We start from the raw sequence: 20,413 nt of genomic DNA on the forward strand, positions 1-20,413 counted from the left end.
CTGTTTTACTAAATGTTGTCCTACTAGAGACAGATGTCTTCTGACCTGTGAAATCTCATGCCTAGCCACTTGCAATGGAGTATATAGTTTAACAGTGAATGTGAACTATCGGGTACATTTGAAATTTGTCACAAACATATAGCATTGTCAGTGATGCTTACATGCCAGGATAAAAAGAATCGTATGAATGTGTACCATGGATCAAATCCTATAGCTTTGTAGGTATCTGTTTCACATTTAGTCTCTGCAGCATCAGATCATAATCAGCTTATAACTGCTCTTGAAATAACTTTTAGGAGGATGTTCATAAATTTTACAAAAAAAAAAAGGATGAAATTTAAGTTTTACACAGGAACATACATAATACACTCCAACCCTGAAATGAGTTGTCAATAGTGTGTCATGCCGGTTCTAATAATGTGGGACAGTAAATTCTTAAAAGCCAACTTTCCTATCATTTTTTCCTTTCTGAAGAGTGATTGAAATGATATGTTAGTATTATGTCCACAGTAAATTTTTGTGAAATGTATTAAAATACTCTCAAATTTACAGCTGGAAGCAGCATATTCAGCAATGGATCGATTCTGTGACCTACCAAGAAATACAAGGGAGCTCTACTTGAGACATCCACCTAGCAACCATGGATATGTACCTCCAGGAGTTGAAAGGTAAATTTTAAGTTGACAACTACCCAGATATTGAATAAGGCTGTGCCTTGGAGCATCTAGGCATGTCTTGAAATCATTGCCACCAGAAAATAGTGGTGAAAGAAGAATCTTTCTTATTCCAAAGGAAACAAAAATGTTTCCCTGATGAGGCCAGGTGCTTCAATACTTATGAGAAGATGGACAGCACAGTTCCATGACCCATCAACATTATTAACAATACAGAAAGACAATAAATTCAACATAGAGAAAAATTGAAAAAGGAGTCCCTTAGGACCCAATCCTTGGTTCAGTGCTGTTCATAGTTTAATGTATTGCTCTGCCATTTATTAGTAGGTAATAGGGCAAAACTAGTAATTTTTGCTGATAATAGAAATATCTTCATCAAATACCCGGTCTCCATAATGCAGGAAACAACTTACCAACTGCAGAGTGAATAACTTGGACATTACCTTCTAACACTTTCCAGATTGAAATTATTCAGCCATGTTCGAAAACATCAAAAATGGAAACGTTTCAACTTTTTCAAATGTTCCTACCTATGTTTCTATTACCAGCAAGGCAAAATTGCAAGTATTTGTTTTAGGAGTTGCTGATTTCACTTGCGTATCAATTGTAAAATCAAGACCAATTTAATTTTAAGAAAATGCCATTGAAAACAGCTGAAAAATGTTTGAAAAGTACGTAAATGCATTTTCCAGAATGAATCTGGAAACAGTCTCAAAGAATGACTTCTTCTAGAAGTACTAGTCCTGCAAGGTATGCCAGAGTACTTCCATGAAATTTGGATGGTATGAGGGAGGTAGGGGCTACTGGGAGAAAATGGGCTGTGAGGTTTAGGTCTTGAGTTGTACCTGGATAGCCCAGTTGGTAGGAGCAGCAAGGTTCTGAATTCAAGTCATGGTCTGGTGCATGGCTTTAGTCTGCCAAGAAGTTCTGGTACGCAATTTGACTAAATATGGGAACTGCAATAAAACAAAGGTATGCTTTGTTGTTGAAAACAGCTACCTAGGTCACAGTCATCATGCACCGATCAGATAGCTATGGGGCAACACCACTTTCTCCAAGGTGATGTGTTAAAACACACATCCTCCCTCTGAGATGACTGATATCATGACAATTCCATCAGAAAAACAAACGAATATTCTTCCTAACTGACAACAAACTTTTTACATTTATACTGTGAATATGGGCAACACTTCTGTCTCTTAAGTTGTCCTCTTCTGATTCCATAAATCAAAACCATAAACATCTCTACTTGTCAAACATGAAGTATTCTTTTACAGTATTTATTTTATTAGTTCCTTAAACATCACATGCTAATGCAGTCAGTTATGCTTGTATGTGGATTATCCACATAAAGCGATATCAATTTATTCTTGCACTGCATTTGTCATTGAGTGACTTTGGTCAAATGTGCATAAGTGTCGTTATAAACTGCTCATTCCGTCTCTACAAAAGTCTGTATCAACCCAAACATAATGCTTACCTGAGCACAAAAGGTATAAAAATCCCCAGTAGAAATTTCATAGCAAACAAGTTTACTTTTCACTGTGCAAAAATTATACAAAATGCTACAAAATATGTGAAGTTACATTTGTGTACTATGCCTACAAAAGGCATGGTTTAAGTTCCAGTTTCTCTTTATTGTAGGTCTGGTATTTTACGATATTTGCATACTATGCCTGCATAAGGCATGGTTTAAGTTCCAGTTTCTCTTTATTGTAGGTCTGGTATTTTACCAAACATTTCCAGGATACACGACAGCATATCCATAGGTATACAATATTTTATTTGTCTATGACACATGCATCCACTGTGAGGAGTCACATACTTTACAATTAGCAACTCTTCATTGCTCAGCTTACTATATTTATACACTTGCTGTTCTCTTACCTCAGAACCAGCTGACAAACTCAGATACCTGTGTAAATACTAAAAAATGGACTCCAAGCTCAGATAAGGTAATCTGTTTTGTAACTTTGGTGTAAGCCTCAACATAAAGGTATTTTCCATCTGTAAGAAACATCAACAGGTCTTCCTGTAGAAAGATCTTCCCTGAATAACCCTTGATTTACACAGTGTTAGTCATCCAACTCATGGTACAAATGAACATCTAATCATCCACTAATTTATGCATAAGTATACATTATTCTGTCTCTCAAAGTACACTTTGGAGGTAATTTACTCCTTTTGCACGTAGAACCTGTGCCTGATTTCTGAGTTTAAACATTGACTGCCCAAATGTACACCTCTGTACATAACTACCAGTCACCATTCCCTTTTGTTACAAGTTTACTATGATGCTGCGGCTTCAGATGCTGCTATTTACGTCACATCAGGATCTAAAGCTGGCTTTTAGCTCATCAACTTCCATACCTATGAATAGTACATGCCCATCTCTCTTCCCACATTCAAGGAAGCATCACTAATAGCCATAGTCAGCTCATAATCTGCTCACTGAGTTTACATACAGTATGTTTCACAATTCATGTTATCCACTTTTAGAGATTGTAGAGGGAACTTAGTAGATCAAGTTTTATGTAGGAACCCATGTCTGGAAATGTCATCCAACTACAGAGTGTCAAAGTTATAGGTCATGGTGCCTGTAAATGTATCTATATAGAGGGTGATTCCGTGATGATGTTATAGACTTTCAAGGATGATGGAAAAGGATAAAGGTATCAATTTAAGCTAAGTGTTGCTGTACCAGAAATGAACAAGTTAAAATTATAAGTGAAAACCATTCTGATACTTCTGACAGTGGACTACACATACCGGTACTGTTGTTACTAAGAATGTGGAGTATGCAATTTTCAGAGGTAGCAAGGATGGAAACAAGAAAAAGTGTCTAGTAAATATGAGCTTTAAAATGCATATCTTAAGAGCTATGAGCATTTGTTCAATAGAGGAGATGTGTTTCACACTTGCAAAGATGAACAAGAGCTATTTTCTCCTCAGCTATACATCTTAGAGCCCATGTTTACTTGATGTTTTCTCTTGTCTTGGCCAATACTACCACCTCTGAAAGTTGCGTATCCTAAATTCTTAGAAACATCAGTACTGGTACGTGTATTCCACTGTCAGAGGTATCAGAATGATTTTCGTTGTAACTTTCAACTTGTTCATTTCTATTGAATGAGGTGGCAGGGTGGTTAGCACACTGGACTCGCATTCAGGAGGATGATGTCTCAAACTCACGTCCAGCCAGCTTGATTTAGCTTTCTGTGATTTTTCAAAATTGGTTCAGGCAAATGCTGGAATAGTTCCTTTGAAAGGGTGCAGCCAATTTCCTTCCCCATCCATTGCTAATCTGAGCTTGTGCTCCATCTCTAATGACCTTGTTGTCAACAGGATGTTAAACACTAATCTCCTCCTTTTTTGTTTCTAAACCAGGGACCCTTACCTCAAATTGATACACTTATTGGCCTCCATCACCCTTGAAAGTTTGTAACATCATCAGGGAATCACCCCGTATATACATACATTTACAGGTGCCAGCCTATAACTTTGATGCGATGTAGCATGGTTGGATGATGTTTCTAGACATGGGTTCCTATGTAAAACTTGACCTTCTAAGTCTCTCTACAACCTCTAGAAGTGTGTAAAATGAATTGTGAAACATCATGTATAATGTATTGAATGTAGCATAATTATCTATTGAATGTAAATTACACTCAACTGGGTTCTTTAAATATTTATCAGTACTGCCATTTTTTGCTCCCTGGGTGACATTTACCTTAAAACACATCTTGTTCTGTACATAACAAAATGTTTTGTGCTATATGTACTATGTTTTAAAAATTATTTTGAAGTTGAGTTGTCTGCCCTCTCCAAAAATTACAGGGCTTTTGCCTCTGTTGCCTTGTTGGGGATGATGGGGGGAAGGTTCATAATATTTATTAATGAAATGTGTAGGAAACTTGTTCTGTGACATGTCTGAACAGTAGTTAATAGCAATGGAATAAAGATTGCTGTTGATATTGCTTAATGTGCATTTCTAGGTATCATGATAAGAAATAGCTGTGAGGGAATATTATTTTAAACCACTCGACTTTTAGGGACACTCTTGTTAGTGTTGGGTGGTCCTAATGGTCCAGATAGCCCTTCCATTCTTTTTAAAAAATAGTTATAATAGAATACTCAAAGGGAAAATAGGTCCAGAGAACAGGATTGCAGGAATGTATGAAACTTCTGTACAAAAATTGAAATGATAAGTAATATAGCAGCTATCTCAGAACCCAGCAGGCATAAGTCTGACTAGTCTGCACAGATTGCAGTCTCTTCTGAGGACTACAACACTTAATTATCATTCCTGCGTGCCTATACATCAAAAACAACAACCAAGGCGCTATCCTGGGTACCTCCCTTGCCACATACAACTCAAGCTGCTTAATATGTGAATGAGGTCACCAACCCTTCACTTCAGAGATGCCTTTCCATCTTCTTTTATCTTTACTGAAATAGTGGACATCAATATTTGTTAAAACAGATAATTTAAACAAAAATTGTAGATGAACTTGACACCTTCCTTCTCATCAATAATACCTTTCTGCGTGTTAATAATAATTAATTTATACTTAATCTTATAGAACTATCAGTACCTATTAAAATGCAAATATTAGTTTCTTCAACCATGAAAACACCACACATTATACAACAACAGGAATCCAACCAATCACTTAGAAATTTCTTTCAAAAATCAGTCAAATAAATGTCCCGCCAACGCAACTGTATGAGTGCATCAAAAGCAGATAATCTCTCCCAGATAGACTTATTGGCAATGTCTCCAACGTGCAAGTGTAGAACTGTGGTTTCAGCTGCATCAGAATCTCTCATTTGTTGTAAAACATTTAACTGGACTTCAGAGTCTGAGGTCTGTGTATGCACTTTCAAAATGCTCCATTTCATCTTTAATCTGCACCAAGCAATTAATTAGTTCTCTTAATTGCTAATTAGCTTCATTTCTTACTAAATCATATTGTTTAGTTACCTCAGTAAGTAACTCTTCCGTTAGAGTGGATAGCATCATTTGTAATTTAGATATTTTGCTATTGATCTCGTTTTTCTCTTTATGAGATTTGGTAATGCGTCACTCAAACTTGGCCTTTTCTGTATCTACTTTAGTACTTAAGTGTGCATTGAGGTATCTAATCTAATACCTAGCTCAGTACTTAGCTTAGTACCTAGTTCAATATTTGTGGTATCTATTGCAGTACTTAGTTCAGTTCTTAGCTTGGTACTTAGATCAGTACTTAAATCAGCCTGTAAGTTAGTGCTGAATTGCGCATGCCAACCACTCTGGTATTGTTGCCTCACAGCCTCTTGTCATGGCTGCCATACAATTACAAAGAAAATAAAATTATACTTGTAGCCCTTCATAAATGCAGTTGTCAATCTTCGACTCTTGGACTTGCATAATCTTCTTCAATGTAATGGCCATTGAGAAGTTAAATGATATCTTCTTGAGTACCAAACTTTACTGAAAAGTTCTTAGTTCCAATGCATCCAGATAATTTGCAACCTACATCTTAATTTTGGCTGTTGATCTTATTGCTAAGAGCAACACCAATCTATTTTTGTACAACTTTCTTTCATTTTTTTTATTTTCTTCAAAATTGATGGTTAATTTATTTGTGTTATTAACATGTAATGCAGGAGTAGGTTTAATAATGAATAGGAAAATAGGAATGCGGGTAAGCTACTACAAACAGCATAGTGAACGCATTATTGTGGCCAAGATAGACACGAAGCCCATGCCTACTACAGTAGTACAAGTTTATATGCCAACTAGCTCTGCAGATGATGAAGAAATTGATGAAATGTATGATGAAATAAAAGAAATTATTCAGATTGTGAAGGGAGACGAAAATTTAATAGTCATGGGTGACTGGAATTCGAGTGTAGGAAAAGGGAGAGAAGGAAACATAGTAGGTCAATATGGATTGGGGGACAGAAATGAAAGAGGAAGCCGCCTGGTCGAATTTTGCACAGAGCACAACATAATCATAACTAACACTTGGTTTAAGAATCATGAAAGAAGGTTGTATACATGGAAGAACCCTGGCGATACTAAAAGGTATCAGATAGATTATATAATGGTAAGACAGAGATTTAGGAACCAGGTTTTAAATTGAAGGCATTTCCAGGGGCAGATGTGGACTCTGACCACAATCTATTGGTTATGACCTGTAGATTAAAACTGAAGAAACTGCAAAAAGGTGGGAATTTAAGGAGATGGGACCTGGATAAACTAAAAGAACCAGAGGTTGTACAGAGATTCAGGGAGAGCATAAGGGAGCAATTGACAGGAATGGGGGAAATAAATACAGTAGAAGAAGAATGGGTAGCTTTGAGGGATGAAGTAGTGAAGGCAGCAGAGGATCAAGTAGGTAAAAAGACGAGGGCTAGTAGAAATCCTTGGGTAACAGAAGAAATATTGAATTTAATTGATGAAAGGAGAAAATATAAAAATGCAGTAAGTGAAACAGGCAAAAAGGAATACAAACGTCTCAAAAATGAGATCGACAGGAAGTGCAAAATGGCTAAGCAGGGATGGCTAGAGGACAAATGTAAGGATGTAGAGGCCTATCTCACTAGGGGTAAGATAGATACCGCCTACAGGAAAATTAAAGAGACCTTTGGAGATAAGAGAACGACTTGTATGAATATCAAGACCTCAGATGGAAACCCAGTTCTAAGCAAAGAAGGGAAAGCAGAAAGGTGGAAGGAGTATATAGAGGGTCTATACAAGGGCGATGTACTTGAGGACAATATTATGGAAATGGAAGAGGATGTAGATGAAGATGAAATGGGAGATATGATACTGCGTGAAGAGTTTGACAGAGCACTGAAAGACCTGAGTCGAAACAAGGCCCCCGGAGTAGACAATATTCCATTGGAACTACTGACGGCCGTGGGAGAGCCAGTCCTGACAAAACTCTACCATCTGGTGAGCAAGATGTATGAAACAGGCGAAATACCCACAGACTTCAAGAAGAATATAATAATTCCAATCCCAAAGAAAGCAGGTGTTGACAGATGTGAAAATTACCGAACTATCAGCTTAATAAGTCACAGCTGCAAAATACTAACACGAATTATTTACAGACGAATGGAAAAACTAGTAGAAGCCAACCTCGGGGAAGATCAGTTTGGATTCCGTAGAAACACTGGAACACGTGAGGCAATACTGACCTTACGACTTATCTTAGAAGAAAGATTAAGGAAAGGCAAACCTACGTTTCTAGCATTTGTAGACTTAGAGAAAGCTTTTGACAATGTTGACTGGAATACTCTCTTTCAAATTCTAAAGGTGGCAGGGGTAAAATACAGGGAGCGAAAGGCTATTTACAATTTGTACAGAAACCAGATGGCAGTTATAAGAGTCGATGGACATGAAAGGGAAGCAGTGGTTGGGAAGGGAGTAAGACAGGGTTGTAGCCTCTCCCCGATGTTGTTCAATCTGTATATTGAGCAAGCAGTAAAGGAAACAAAAGAAAAATTCGGAGTAGGTATTAAAATTCATGGAGAAGAAATAAAAACTTTGAGGTTCGCCGATGACATTGTAATTCTGTCAGAGACAGCAAAGGACTTGGAAGAGCAGTTGAATGGAATGACAGTGTCTTGAAAGGAGGATACAAGATGAACATCAACAAAAGCAAAACAAGGATAATGGAATGTAGTCTAATTAAGTCGGGTGATGCTGAGGGAATTAGATTAGGAAATGAGGCACTTAAAGTAGTAAAGGAGTTTTGCTATTTGGGGAGCAAAATAACTGATGATGGTCGAAGTAGAGAGGATATAAAATGTAGGCTGGCAATGGCAAGGAAAGCGTTTCTGAAGAAGAGAAATTTGTTAACATCCAGTATAGATTTAAGTGTCAGGAAGTCATTTCTGAAAGTATTCGTATGGAGTGTAGCCATGTATGGAAGTGAAACATGGACGATAAATAGTTTGGACAAGAAGAGAATAGAAGCTTTCGAAATGTGGTGCTACAGAAGAATGCTGAAGATTAGATGGGTAGATCACATAACTAATGAGGAAGTATTGAATAGGATTGGGGAGAAGAGAAGTTTGTGGCACAACTTGACCAGAAGAAGGGATCGGTTGGTAGGGCATGTTCTGAGGCATCAAGGGATCACCAATTTAGTATTGGAGGGCAGCGTGGAGGGTAAAAATCGTGGAAGGAGACCAAGAGATGAATACACTAAGCAGATTCAGAAGGATGTAGGTTGCAGTAGGCACTGGGAGATGAAAAAGCTTGCACAGGATAGAGTAGCATGGAGAGCTGCATCAAACCAGTCTCAGGACTGAAGACCACAACAACAACAACAACATTAACATGTCCTCACTTTTCTAGCACAGAAGTATTATGATCCACCACTTAGGGTGCCAGAATGAAATGGTCCATGTTTTGTGTGGTATACCATTTGTGAAATAAATTTTCAGTTCCCGTTGTTAATTTATTCTGGCTGAGTATATTTCAGTTCACCACCAAGAGAAATCATGTTCTAACAAATGACATTGGTTTCTTCTCGGGGAAGTATGCATATACATTGATCAGCCAGAGCGTGACGACCTTCCTTATAGCTGGGATGTCCACCTTTGGCACAGGTAACAGCAGTAATGCAACAAGGCATGGAAGCAGTAAGGCCTTGGTAGATTACTGGAGAGAGTTGGTACCACATCTGCACACACAAGTCACCCAATTCCTGAAAATTCTGGGGTGGGGAGTGATGAGGTCTGAGGCCACATACAGTCACATCCCAGATGTGTTCAATTGGGTTCAGAACTGACAAGCTGGCGACCAGCATATAAACTGGACCTCACCATTGTGTTCCTTGAACCACTCCATCACATGCGTCGCCTTGTGACATGGTGCATTATATTGTTGAAATATGCCACTACCATCAGGAAACATGATTGTCATGAAGGGGTGTATGTTGTATGCAACTAATGTCTGATACTCCTTGGCCATCATGGTGCCTTGCAGAGCTCCATTGGACCCATGGATGCCCACATGGATGCCCAGAGCATAATGAAGCCCCACCTCTTGTCTCTGTCTCACAGCACAGATGTCAAGGAGCTGTTCTCGTGGAAGACGACAGATTTGTGCCACCCTATCAGCATGGTGAAGAAGGTACTGGGGTTCATCAGACCTTGTAATGGTCTGCCATTATGTCAACATCCAGTGGCAGTGGCCACGTGCCCATTTCAGTCATAGGTGCCGATGTCATGGTGTTAACACTGGCTAATGCATGGGTTGTCATATGCAGAGGGCTGTCGTTAGGTGTGTTCGGTGCAGTGTGTGTTCAGACATGCTTGTACTCTTCTCAGCATTACAGTCTGATGCTAGTTCCACCACAGTTCACCATTTGTCTTTTTTACCATTCTGCTCAACCTACAAATTCTGACATCTGTAATGAGGGGTGGCTGCCCAACCCCATGACATATGGATGTGGTCTTACCTTGGTTTCGCCACATGTTCCAGGCACTGACCACAGTACTCCTCGAAGACCTGATAAGTTGTGCAGTTTCTGAAAAGGCCACGCTGAGCCTCTGGGCCATCACAACCTGCTCTTGGTCAGACTCAGATAGATCGCGTGCCTTTCCCATTCTACACACAGACAGCATGCTAACAGATACTACATGCACTGTGCTTTTGCCTGACTAACAGTTATTCCTTGCCATGTGATACTGTTATCACCTGGATGGTTTTATGTTATTGGAAGTCAGTGGTCATAATGTGCTGGCTGATCAGTGTATTATACTTTCCAATACAACACAGAATCACTCCATATATTATAGAACTTTGAGGATTCTTGTCTGTGTAAATTATCTGTCTTAATACATATCTGTCAGACTAGTTAAAAATGTTAATTATTTAGACAATGAAGACGTCATGATCTTATCTTCCACACCTGGTATGGAGTAAAGTACCGAATCAGTGAGCGCTGAAAATCACAGAAGGACTGCTGTCATCATACTGTCTGTTATATTTGGTGTATCCATCCCAACTTGTGCACGTGTGTGTTAAGAAAGACAAAATTCCTCTTACAGTGTGCTAGTTGAAATGGACTGTTAACTAAAACAGGAATTACTTCCAAAAATCACGATAATCATTCATTAGACAGATATCCATGGGCAACAAATATCTCACTCTCACAGAGCAAAACATGCTGAACTTAATTGCTGTACAAGCTTTACTACATGGTGATTAAAATTTAAGTTGTCATGAACATGAAGTCCTAGCAACTTTGCAAATGTTACACTACTAATGACTTTGTCACCCAATACCAGAGCTGGATTTACATTTTCACTTGTTTTTCCCAAATTACATTTATTTTGTATAGCTTACATTTAGTATCAATTTATTTTCCTTAGATGAAGAGCGGACCTGCTTAAGGACTTTATCAGTTGTTGTATGCAACAATTGCTTTGGCTCACTTATCATCACACTAGTGTCATCTGCAAATAGCATGACTTTGGCTGCACTATCTGGGGTCTGTATGTCATTTATATAGATAAGAAATAATATGGGACTCAAATACTGCCTTGGAGTATTCCAAGTTCCCTTTTCTTTGCATTTGAAACTAAACTGATTTTGTGACTGGACTAAAGTGATATCAGTTGTACAATGCATTTAGTTTTGTGTGTGTGATTCAAACCCCTTTTTTCCAGACTCTTGAATACATAGTGCTTCCAATTTTTCGAAATTATTGAATGCCATTATTGACAGATCAACTGCTTTGGAGAGATCTATATTAACTCCTATATGCTATTTTTTTCAAGATTTCTGATTATTTGTTCAGTGTCACACATTGCTCCTATTTCTGGGATTTTACCTTCCTGAAGGCCATGCTGATAACTTTTAGTAACTTATGATCACTTAGATATTCCTTAATTTGATGCTACATCAATTTTTCAGATGTTTTGGAGACTGCTAAAAGAAGTGACACTGGCTGATAGTTTTCTGGCATATATCTACCCATTTTAAATAGCAGCTTATTTTTCGATATTTTCACCCTTTCTGGAAACTTTCCTTCACTAAATGAATAGTTGGCAATTTATGCCAAAGGTCTTGCAATCTGTGAAACGGTCTTAATTATGACAGACACTGGCACCTCACCTTCATCTGCCAACATTTTGAGTTTCAAGCTTTCCTGTACCTATTAACATATTGTCTCTCTTTGGTGCTTGTATTGTGTTGGTGTAGATTAGAGTGTATGCCTCCAGCACGTTGATCAACAAAAGTACTCTAAATTCATATATAGTAATTACTGTTAAAATTAAAGTTTTTGGGAGTTAATTTTGTGAGGATTATTTAGGGCTAGTATCACAAATTATTCTTACAGCTCTTTTCTGTAAGACCAGTAGCCTATTAAAGTTACCTTGGATTGGTGCACCTAAGAGCTGCATAGCAGAGAGTACTCCATACACTAGTCACTTCCCTCCTCTTCTGTTCTAGTCACAAATGGTGTGTGGGAAGAATGATGGTATGTAAGCCTCCATTTGATTTCTAAAATGTCTAACATTACTTCCAGTCTTTTTGTGAGGTATCTGCAGTGAGACAAAAATTAATGATTGATTCTTCTACAAATGCAGGATCTTGGAATTTCAATAGTAAACAAAATTGTGATGCACAACACCTCTCTTGTAGCATCTCGAAATATCTGTACAGTATTTTCTTAACATGTTGTTGTTGTTGTTGTGGTCTTCAGTCCTGAGACTGGTTTGATGCAGCTCTCCATGCTACTCTATCCTGTGCAAGCTTCTTCATCTCCCAGTACCTACTGCAGCCTACATCCTTCTGAATCTGCTTAGTGTATTCATCTCTTGGTCTCCCTCTACGATTTTTACCCTCCACGCTGCCATCCAATTCTAAATTGGTGATCCCTTGATGTCTCAGAACATGTCCTACCAACCGATCCCTTCTTCTAGTCAAGTTATGACACAAGCTCCTCTTCTCCCCAATTCTACTCAATACCTCCTCATTAGTTATGTGATCTACCCATCTAATCTTCAACATTCTTCTGTAGCACCACATTTCGAAAGCTTCTATTCTCTTCTTGTCAAAGCTATTTGTCATCCACGTTTCACTTCCATACATGGCTACACTCCATACAAATACTTTCAGAAACGACTTCCTGACATTTAAATCTATACTTGATGTTAACAAATTTTTCTTCTTCACAAACGCTTTACTTGCCTTTGCCAGTCTACATTTTATATCCTCTCTACTTCGACCATCATCAGTTATTTTGCTCCCCAAATAGCAAAACTCCTTTACTACTTTAAGTGTCTCATTTCCTAATCTAATTCCTTCAGCATCACCCGACTTAATTCGATTACATTCCATTATCCTCATTTTGCTATTGTTGATGTTCATCTTATACCCTCCTTTCAGGACACTGTCTATTCTGTTCAACTGCTCTTGCAAGGCCTTTGCTGTCTCTGACAGAATTACAATGTCATCGGCGAACCTCAAAGTTTTTCTTTCTTCTCCGTGGATTTTAATACCTACTCCGAACTTTTCTTTTGTTTCCTTTGTTGCTTGCTCAATACACAGATTGAATAACATCGGGGATAGGCTACAACCCTGTCTCACTCCCTTCCCAACCACTGCTTCCCTTTCATGTCCCTCGACTCTTATAACTGCCATCTGCTTTCTGTACAAATTGTAGATAGCCATTCGCTCTCTGTATTTTACCCCTGCCACCTTCAGAATTTGAAAGAGAGTATTCCAATCCACATTGTCAAAAGCTTTCTCTAAGTCTACCAATGCTAGAAATGTAGGTTTGCCTTTCCTTAATCTTTCTTCTAAGATAAGTCATAGGGTCAGTATTGCCTCACGTGTTCCAACATTTCTACAGAATCCAAACTGATCTTCCCCGAGGTCAGCTTCTACCGGTTTTTCCATTTGTCTGTGAAGAATTCGTGTTAGTATTTTGCAGCTGTGACCTATTAAACTGATAGTTCGGTAATTTTCACATCTGTCAACACCTGCTTTCTTTGGGATTGGGATTATTATATTCTTCTTGAAGTCTGAGTGTATTTTGCCTGTCTCATACATCGTGCTCACCAGATGGCAGAGTTTTGTCAGGACGGGCTCTCCCAAGGCTGTCAGTAGTTCTAATGGAATGTTGTCTACTCCGGGGGCCTTGTTTCGACTCAGGTCTTTCAGTGCTCTGTAAAACTCTTCACACAGTGTTATATCTCCCATTTCATCTTCATCTACATCCTCTTCCATTTTCATAATATTGTCCTCAAGTACATCGCCCTTGTATAGACCCTCTATATACTCCTTCCACCTTTCTGCTTTCCCTTCTTTGCTTAGAACTGGGTTTCCATCAAAGCTCTTGATATTCATGCATGTGGTTCTCCTTTCTCCAAAGGTCTCTTTAATTTTCCTGTAGGCAGTATCTATCTTACCCCTAGTGAGATAAGCCTCTACATTCTTACATTTGTCCTCTAGCCATCCCTGCTTAGCCATTTTGCACTTCCTGTCGATATCATTTTTGAGACGTTTGTATTCCTTTTTGCCTGCTTCATTTACTGCATTTTTATATTTTCTCCTTTCATCAATTAAATTCAATATTTCTTCTGTTACCCAAGGGTTTCTACTAGCTCTCATATTTTTACCTATTTGATCTTCTGCTGCCTTCACTATTTCATCCCTCAAAGCTACCCATTCTTCTTCTACTGTATTTCTTTCCCCTATTCCTGTCAATTGTTCCCTTATGCTCTCCCTGAAACTCTGTACAACTTCCAGTTCTTTCAGTTTATCCAGGTCCCATCTCCTTAAATTCCCACCTTTTTCCAGATTCTTCAGTTTTAATCTACAGTTCATAACCAATAGATTGTGTTCAGAGTCCACATCTGCCCCTGGAAATGTCTTACAATTTAAAACCTGGTTCCTAAATCTCTGTCTTACCACTATGTAATCTATCTGATACCTTTTAGTATCTCCAGGGTTCTTCCATGTATACAACCTTCTTTCATGATTCTTAAACCAAGTGTTAGCTATGATTAAGTTATGCTTTGCGCAAAATTCTACCAGGTGGCTTCCTCTTTCATTTCTTAGCCCCAATCCATATTCACCTGCTATGTTTCCTACTCTCCCTTTTCCTACTCTTGAATTCTAGTCACCCACAGCTATTAAATTTTTGTCTCCCTTCACTACCTGAATAATTTCTTTTATCTCATCATACATTTCATCAATTTCTTCATCATCCGCAGAGCTAGTTGGCATATAAACTTGTACTACTGTAGTAGGCGTGGGCTTCGTGTCTATCTTGGCCACAATAATGCGTTCACTATGCTGTTTGTAGTAGCTTACCCGTACTCCTATTTTTTTTATTCATTATTAAACCTACTACTGCATTACCCCTATTTGATTTTGTATTTATAACCCTGTATTCACCTGACCAAAAGTCTTGTTCCTCCTACCACCGAATTCTTAACATAATAGTTACAAATATGCTTTTGGACAAGGAATACAATTTCACTATCTATGTATACTTTCACAGCTGTGTGTTTCATATGGATGCTGTGTTCAAGAACTATTTATTAGGAACTTGGATATTTACAGTCTTTACACATAATCACTTGTTTATTAAGTTTCATAATGGAGCAATTTGAATACGTGACCAAGTAGGCTCTTTTTTCTTGAAAATATCATGATGCTAACTACTCTTCTACTGTGCTGTTATGTAACATCAACCACATATCATTATTCTCAGTACAAAAATGTATGGAAAGTTCTGGTTGAGAATTACAAATTGATTAGGAATAAAGGAGACGACTCACGAAAAGGCAGAAGTGCTATGTCGTTGAGAGGTTCACAAATGAAAGTCAGCACTCACTGAGCACAATGTAGGGAGACAGGTGTGTGTTTGTTTTTCCCAAAAGCTTGAAAAAGGAAGTGGATTCTGAAAGCTATCCAAGGTCTACCATTTGTTTGTGCACCTATCGATGATACAGTACTTCTGCCTTTCAGTGAGTCATCTCCTTTATTCCTAAATAATTTGTAATCTCAATACATTTCTTTTATCCAGAATACATTTGTTTAATGTGTACCTTTTCACATTTATTTGCTTACTCCTTTGTTAGTGCAGGTTCTCAAAGGAACCAGCTGATGAAGCACGCCACACTTTTAATGTTCTCTGGTTGGACAGAGGGCTACCAGAATCTGAAGTACCAGGGTTCCGTGCCATTGTTACATCTGTAGCATATGACTTTCAAAGGGTGGCTTCATTATTGTTACGTGTTCTAGCTGCCGGTTTTGGTAAGTGTGCTATTGAAGTTATGACAGAATTGTAAAAACAGCTTTAGGGAACTTATAAAACATGAATCAAGCCCTAGATGAGGAATTAAAATATCATACTGTGCCATAACTTCAAAAATTAATTTATAATTTTGCCCTATTTTTTATATGTACAAATTTAAAATTTTGATTAATATGGTAGTGTAAAAGTAACTTTGTAAATTTATCTTTGTTGATAATATTATGAAAAGAATAGATTGCTACTGATGACGTGGTGAGTAACACTCTATCCTTTTCACAATATTGACTTTTTTCTATCATGTGTTTTCCATTGTTTGATGGATCTTTGTTGTTTATTCCTCACTATCTAGTTGTGTGTTTCTCTGTTACGTAAAACATTCCACTAACCTTTAGGTTCAGAGTGGCTTGTTTTTATTTTTAAGACTTTCAGTCTCTTTCTGAAAAGTTTTTTTTTTAATCTATTCATTTGTTTTGCTCCGTAGTCAGTGAGTTTCATGTTCCATGGATCATTTGTTTGATAAATTGTAATGATTTGAAATGAGTCATTTTAAATTTACATTGCAAATTAATTTTTAAATATGACTGACTAGCTTTTTTAATATACAGAAATGAAATAGTAGTTCTTATCAGCCAACTTTTACACATTAAAGTAATAGAAATTCTTCTGTGGACTAGAATAGAAGGAACTGTCAGAGAAAAACATTCTCAGTTTGTTTTCAAATTTTACTTTGCTGTCTGTCAGACATTTTATATCACTGAGTAAGTGATCAAAAGTGTTGGTTGTAGCATTGTGCACCCCTTTTTGTGCTAAAGACAATCTTAATGAGGTGCAGTGAATGTTGTTTTTCTTCTGGTATTGTAATAATGTACATCGTTGCTCATTTTGAACTGTAGTGTTGTATTTTCAACAAACCTCATGAGGAAATAAGTTTTTTATGGAGCAGTAGTCAGAATGCCTAACCCCTTAAGCAGATTTCTACAATATGATCGCACCACATATTATTCTTACAGTAAATTTTTGAGCAATGAAGACTTTCTTTCTTAAAGGTGAGTTACCCTAGAACATTATTCCATATGACATCACTGACTGAAAACACTCAGAATATATTAACTTACTGATTTGTCTGTTTCCAAGATTCACAATGATTCTAAGTGCTGATGTGGCTGAACTAAGCTGTTTTATGAGTTGCAAAATGTGTTTTTTTCTGTTTAAATTCTCATTAATGTGGACACAAAAAATTTTGAATTTTCTATTCTATTTATTATTTACTCACCATGTGTTACATTTATCACCAGTGTGATACCCCTAGATGTGCAGAAATGAACATGTGTCTTTTTGAAACTGAGAGTGAGACCTTTCACAGAAATCCAAACAATGATACTTTTAAGAACATGTTCTTGTTTCTCCTGTTGCTGCATGTGTGCTTTGTTTGATTATGATACTAATGTCATCCACAAAAAGAACTAAATCTGCTTGTTGTATATTAGACAGAAAATCAATTTTATATACATAAGAAACAATAGCAGTCCTCAGACTGATCCTTGGGGAACCCCATACGTGATTTCTCTCCAGTCAGAAGAATCTCACCTGAGTACATCGGCTGAATTACTAAGTACAACTTTCTGCATTCTTTTCATTAGATATGAAATTATCTATTGGTTTGCTGTATCACAAGTTCCCTAAAACCTTAGTTTATTTAGGATAGTACAGTGATTCACACAATCAAATGTCTGAGATAGGTTGCAGAGTATACAAGCTAGTGCTGTTTTGCTATTTAATGCTTGTAAAATTTATTGAGTGAATGTGTTAGTAGTATTCTCAGTTGAGTAACTCTTCTGAAACAACTGTGATTTACTGGGGATATGATTTTCTCAGGTGGGATAGTATTCAAGAATACATCACCTACTCAAAAATTTTAGTAAATGATGCCAGTAGTGAAACAGGTCAGTAGTTATTGACATCTCTCCTATTACCTTTCTTATAGAGAGGTTTAACAATGACATATTTCGATCTCTCCATAAAAGTACCTTGAGTTAGTGATGCATTACACATTTCAGATTTGTCAGAACAAAACTTTAGTACTATATTGAAGATGCTGTCAAATCCAGATGAACTTTTATTTTTAAGAGAATATAGCAGTCTCATAATACCAGAATGAGAAGTTGGCAATACATTCTTATGATTGAATTTTATGAGAGTTGCAGCTTATGCAAGAATAGCTTTTAAGGAACACAATTTTCTGAAAGAAATTGAAGGAGAACATTAAAATCATTACCTCTGAAGCCTTATAAGCCTACACTACTACACATTGTGAATGAGATGATCCTGGTCAAGGGCATGAATTGTGTGAGTTATGTGTGATCTACAATGAAAGTGATCCAAAATTTTTCAAAACTATCCTGTGAATTGATGAAGCAAGCTCTAAGTTAAATGGAAGAGTTAACAACACAACTGTGTGTACTGGCCTTCTGCCAATCTGCAATTTGTTATTGAGGAGCAGTTAAATGTTCCTGGTGTTGCAGTGTAGGCTGGTACATGAAGCAAAGGTGTGATAGACCCTTATTTTTCCAATGGGACTGTGACTGTGGGAAGGTATCTTGAAAAAATCTTATGAGAAGCTATTATTGTGTTTGAAATTGTACAAAATAACCACATTTAGCAACAAGACAGTGCCCCACTGCACTACAGATTACATGTCCATGCAATTTTGGGTGACAATTTTCAGGAGTGGGTAGGAAGGCGGCATAAAATCATTTGGCCTCCAAGATCACTTGACCTCAAACCACATGATTTTTCAATGTGGGTGATACTGAAAAAGTTTTCATAACAAAAATCAATAAACATAAAGCAGATGATTTAATTGTACAAGCATTGTCATAGATGGTAAGTCTACTGCTGATCTGGAGACTGATGTTAATGATATACTCAGAGAAGTTACAGCTTGGTTTTCAATTAATTCTCTTTCAGTTAATATTAAAAAAACTAATTTTATACAGTTCCACACAAAAAATAAAGCTCTAGAAAATATAGTAATTGCTCATGACAACCTGGAACTAGAACAAGTGCAATCCACTAAATTCCTGGGGGTTCACATTGACAGTAGGCTAAACTGGGAACAGCATGTGTCCCTTACTCTAAAAAGGCTTTCATCAGCAACTTTTGCTCTAAGAATCATTACTTATATTGGGGACATCAACATTTTAAAACCAGCTTACTTTGGGTACTTTCACTCATTAATGAGTTACGGCATAATATTCTGGGGTAATTCACCAGCCTCAAAAAAAATCTTAACTGCTCAGAAGAGAGCAGTCAGAATCATGTATGGGGTCCCTCCACGAACCTCATGTAGAAAACTTTTTACACAGTTAGGTATTCTGACCACAACATGTCAGTACATATACTCTCTGTTGAATGTAGTTAATAAAGACTATGCTCAGTATGAAACAAATTGTTCATATCATAACTACAATACTACAGGTAAAGATGATCTACATGTTGAACTAAAAAATTTAACATTTGTACAGAAGGGAGTAAAGTATGCTGCTATAAAGACTTTTAATGCATTGCCTAATTATATTAAATGTACAAGAGAAAATGAAACGCTATTCAAAGGTATGCTAAAAAAGTACCTGCTTGACCATCCACTGTACTCGTTAGATGAATTATTTTCCAGAAGTAATGCCCTCCCTTAATAATAGATGTATTTAGTCTCTTAGTTTTCAGATGGACAATACAATATTAGGTTAATGTTATAGTGTTAATGTTATAGTTATAATGTTATATTGAGAATTGCTATACTAGTTAAATGACAGCTAGTAAATGAGAAAAAGTGATACTTATTAATATCTATATCATTGTATTGTATTACTATTCTGTAGCATTAATTGTATTTTTACAATTGTATTGACACGTTCCACATCCAGGCGAATCACTCGCATGTACGGATCTATGGAATATGCATACCAAATAAAATAAAATAAATAGAACAAGAATTTGAGAGCATTTTTGGCAATAATAGGAAGTTAATGTGGCAAGATACTTAATTTGGTGTTTAAATGATGTATTCAATGTCTATATAAAAATGGAGGACGCTTTGAACAATTTCATTAGTAAAAATTGCTTTGTGTAATCCATTGAAATTATGAAACACTGTACTACATTTTTGGTTGACTGCTTTTTGCTGCACCCTCTATTATCCAATGATATTGTGTGAGAGAGTTGATGACAAGTTACCAGTTAGGATGACTGTGAAGTTATGAAAATATTAAATAAAAGGTATTCTTGTGGTAAATGTTCCAGCTGACTAGGAGCTGGATGAGTAATACTTTCATTAATAGTAGAGGAGAGAGAGGGAGGGTGGGGAGGAGCAGAGAGAGAGAGAGAGAGAGAGAGAGAGAGAGAGAGGGAGGGTGGGGAGGAGCAGAGAGAGAGAGAGAGAGAGAGAGAGAGAGAGAGAGA

At 37.2% G+C, this 20,413-nt stretch overlaps 1 protein-coding gene across 3 annotated transcripts in view; it reads left to right on the forward strand.

The window, feature by feature from the left end:
* Positions 1-20,413, forward strand: part of LOC124794965 (2-oxoglutarate-dependent dioxygenase frbA-like) — a 188,016-nt gene that overhangs the window by 102,293 nt on the left and 65,310 nt on the right. For all 3 annotated transcript variants that reach the window (XM_047258690.1, XM_047258706.1, XM_047258698.1), the window contains exons 3-4: positions 553-668; positions 15,785-15,954. In XM_047258690.1, coding sequence (XP_047114646.1) covers positions 553-668; positions 15,785-15,954 — 286 coding nt within the window. The remainder of the gene's footprint in view (positions 1-552; positions 669-15,784; positions 15,955-20,413) is intronic.

Source organism: Schistocerca piceifrons, chromosome 1, assembly GCF_021461385.2.
Source record: "Schistocerca piceifrons isolate TAMUIC-IGC-003096 chromosome 1, iqSchPice1.1, whole genome shotgun sequence".
NCBI classification, from domain to species: Eukaryota; Metazoa; Arthropoda; class Insecta; order Orthoptera; family Acrididae; genus Schistocerca; species Schistocerca piceifrons.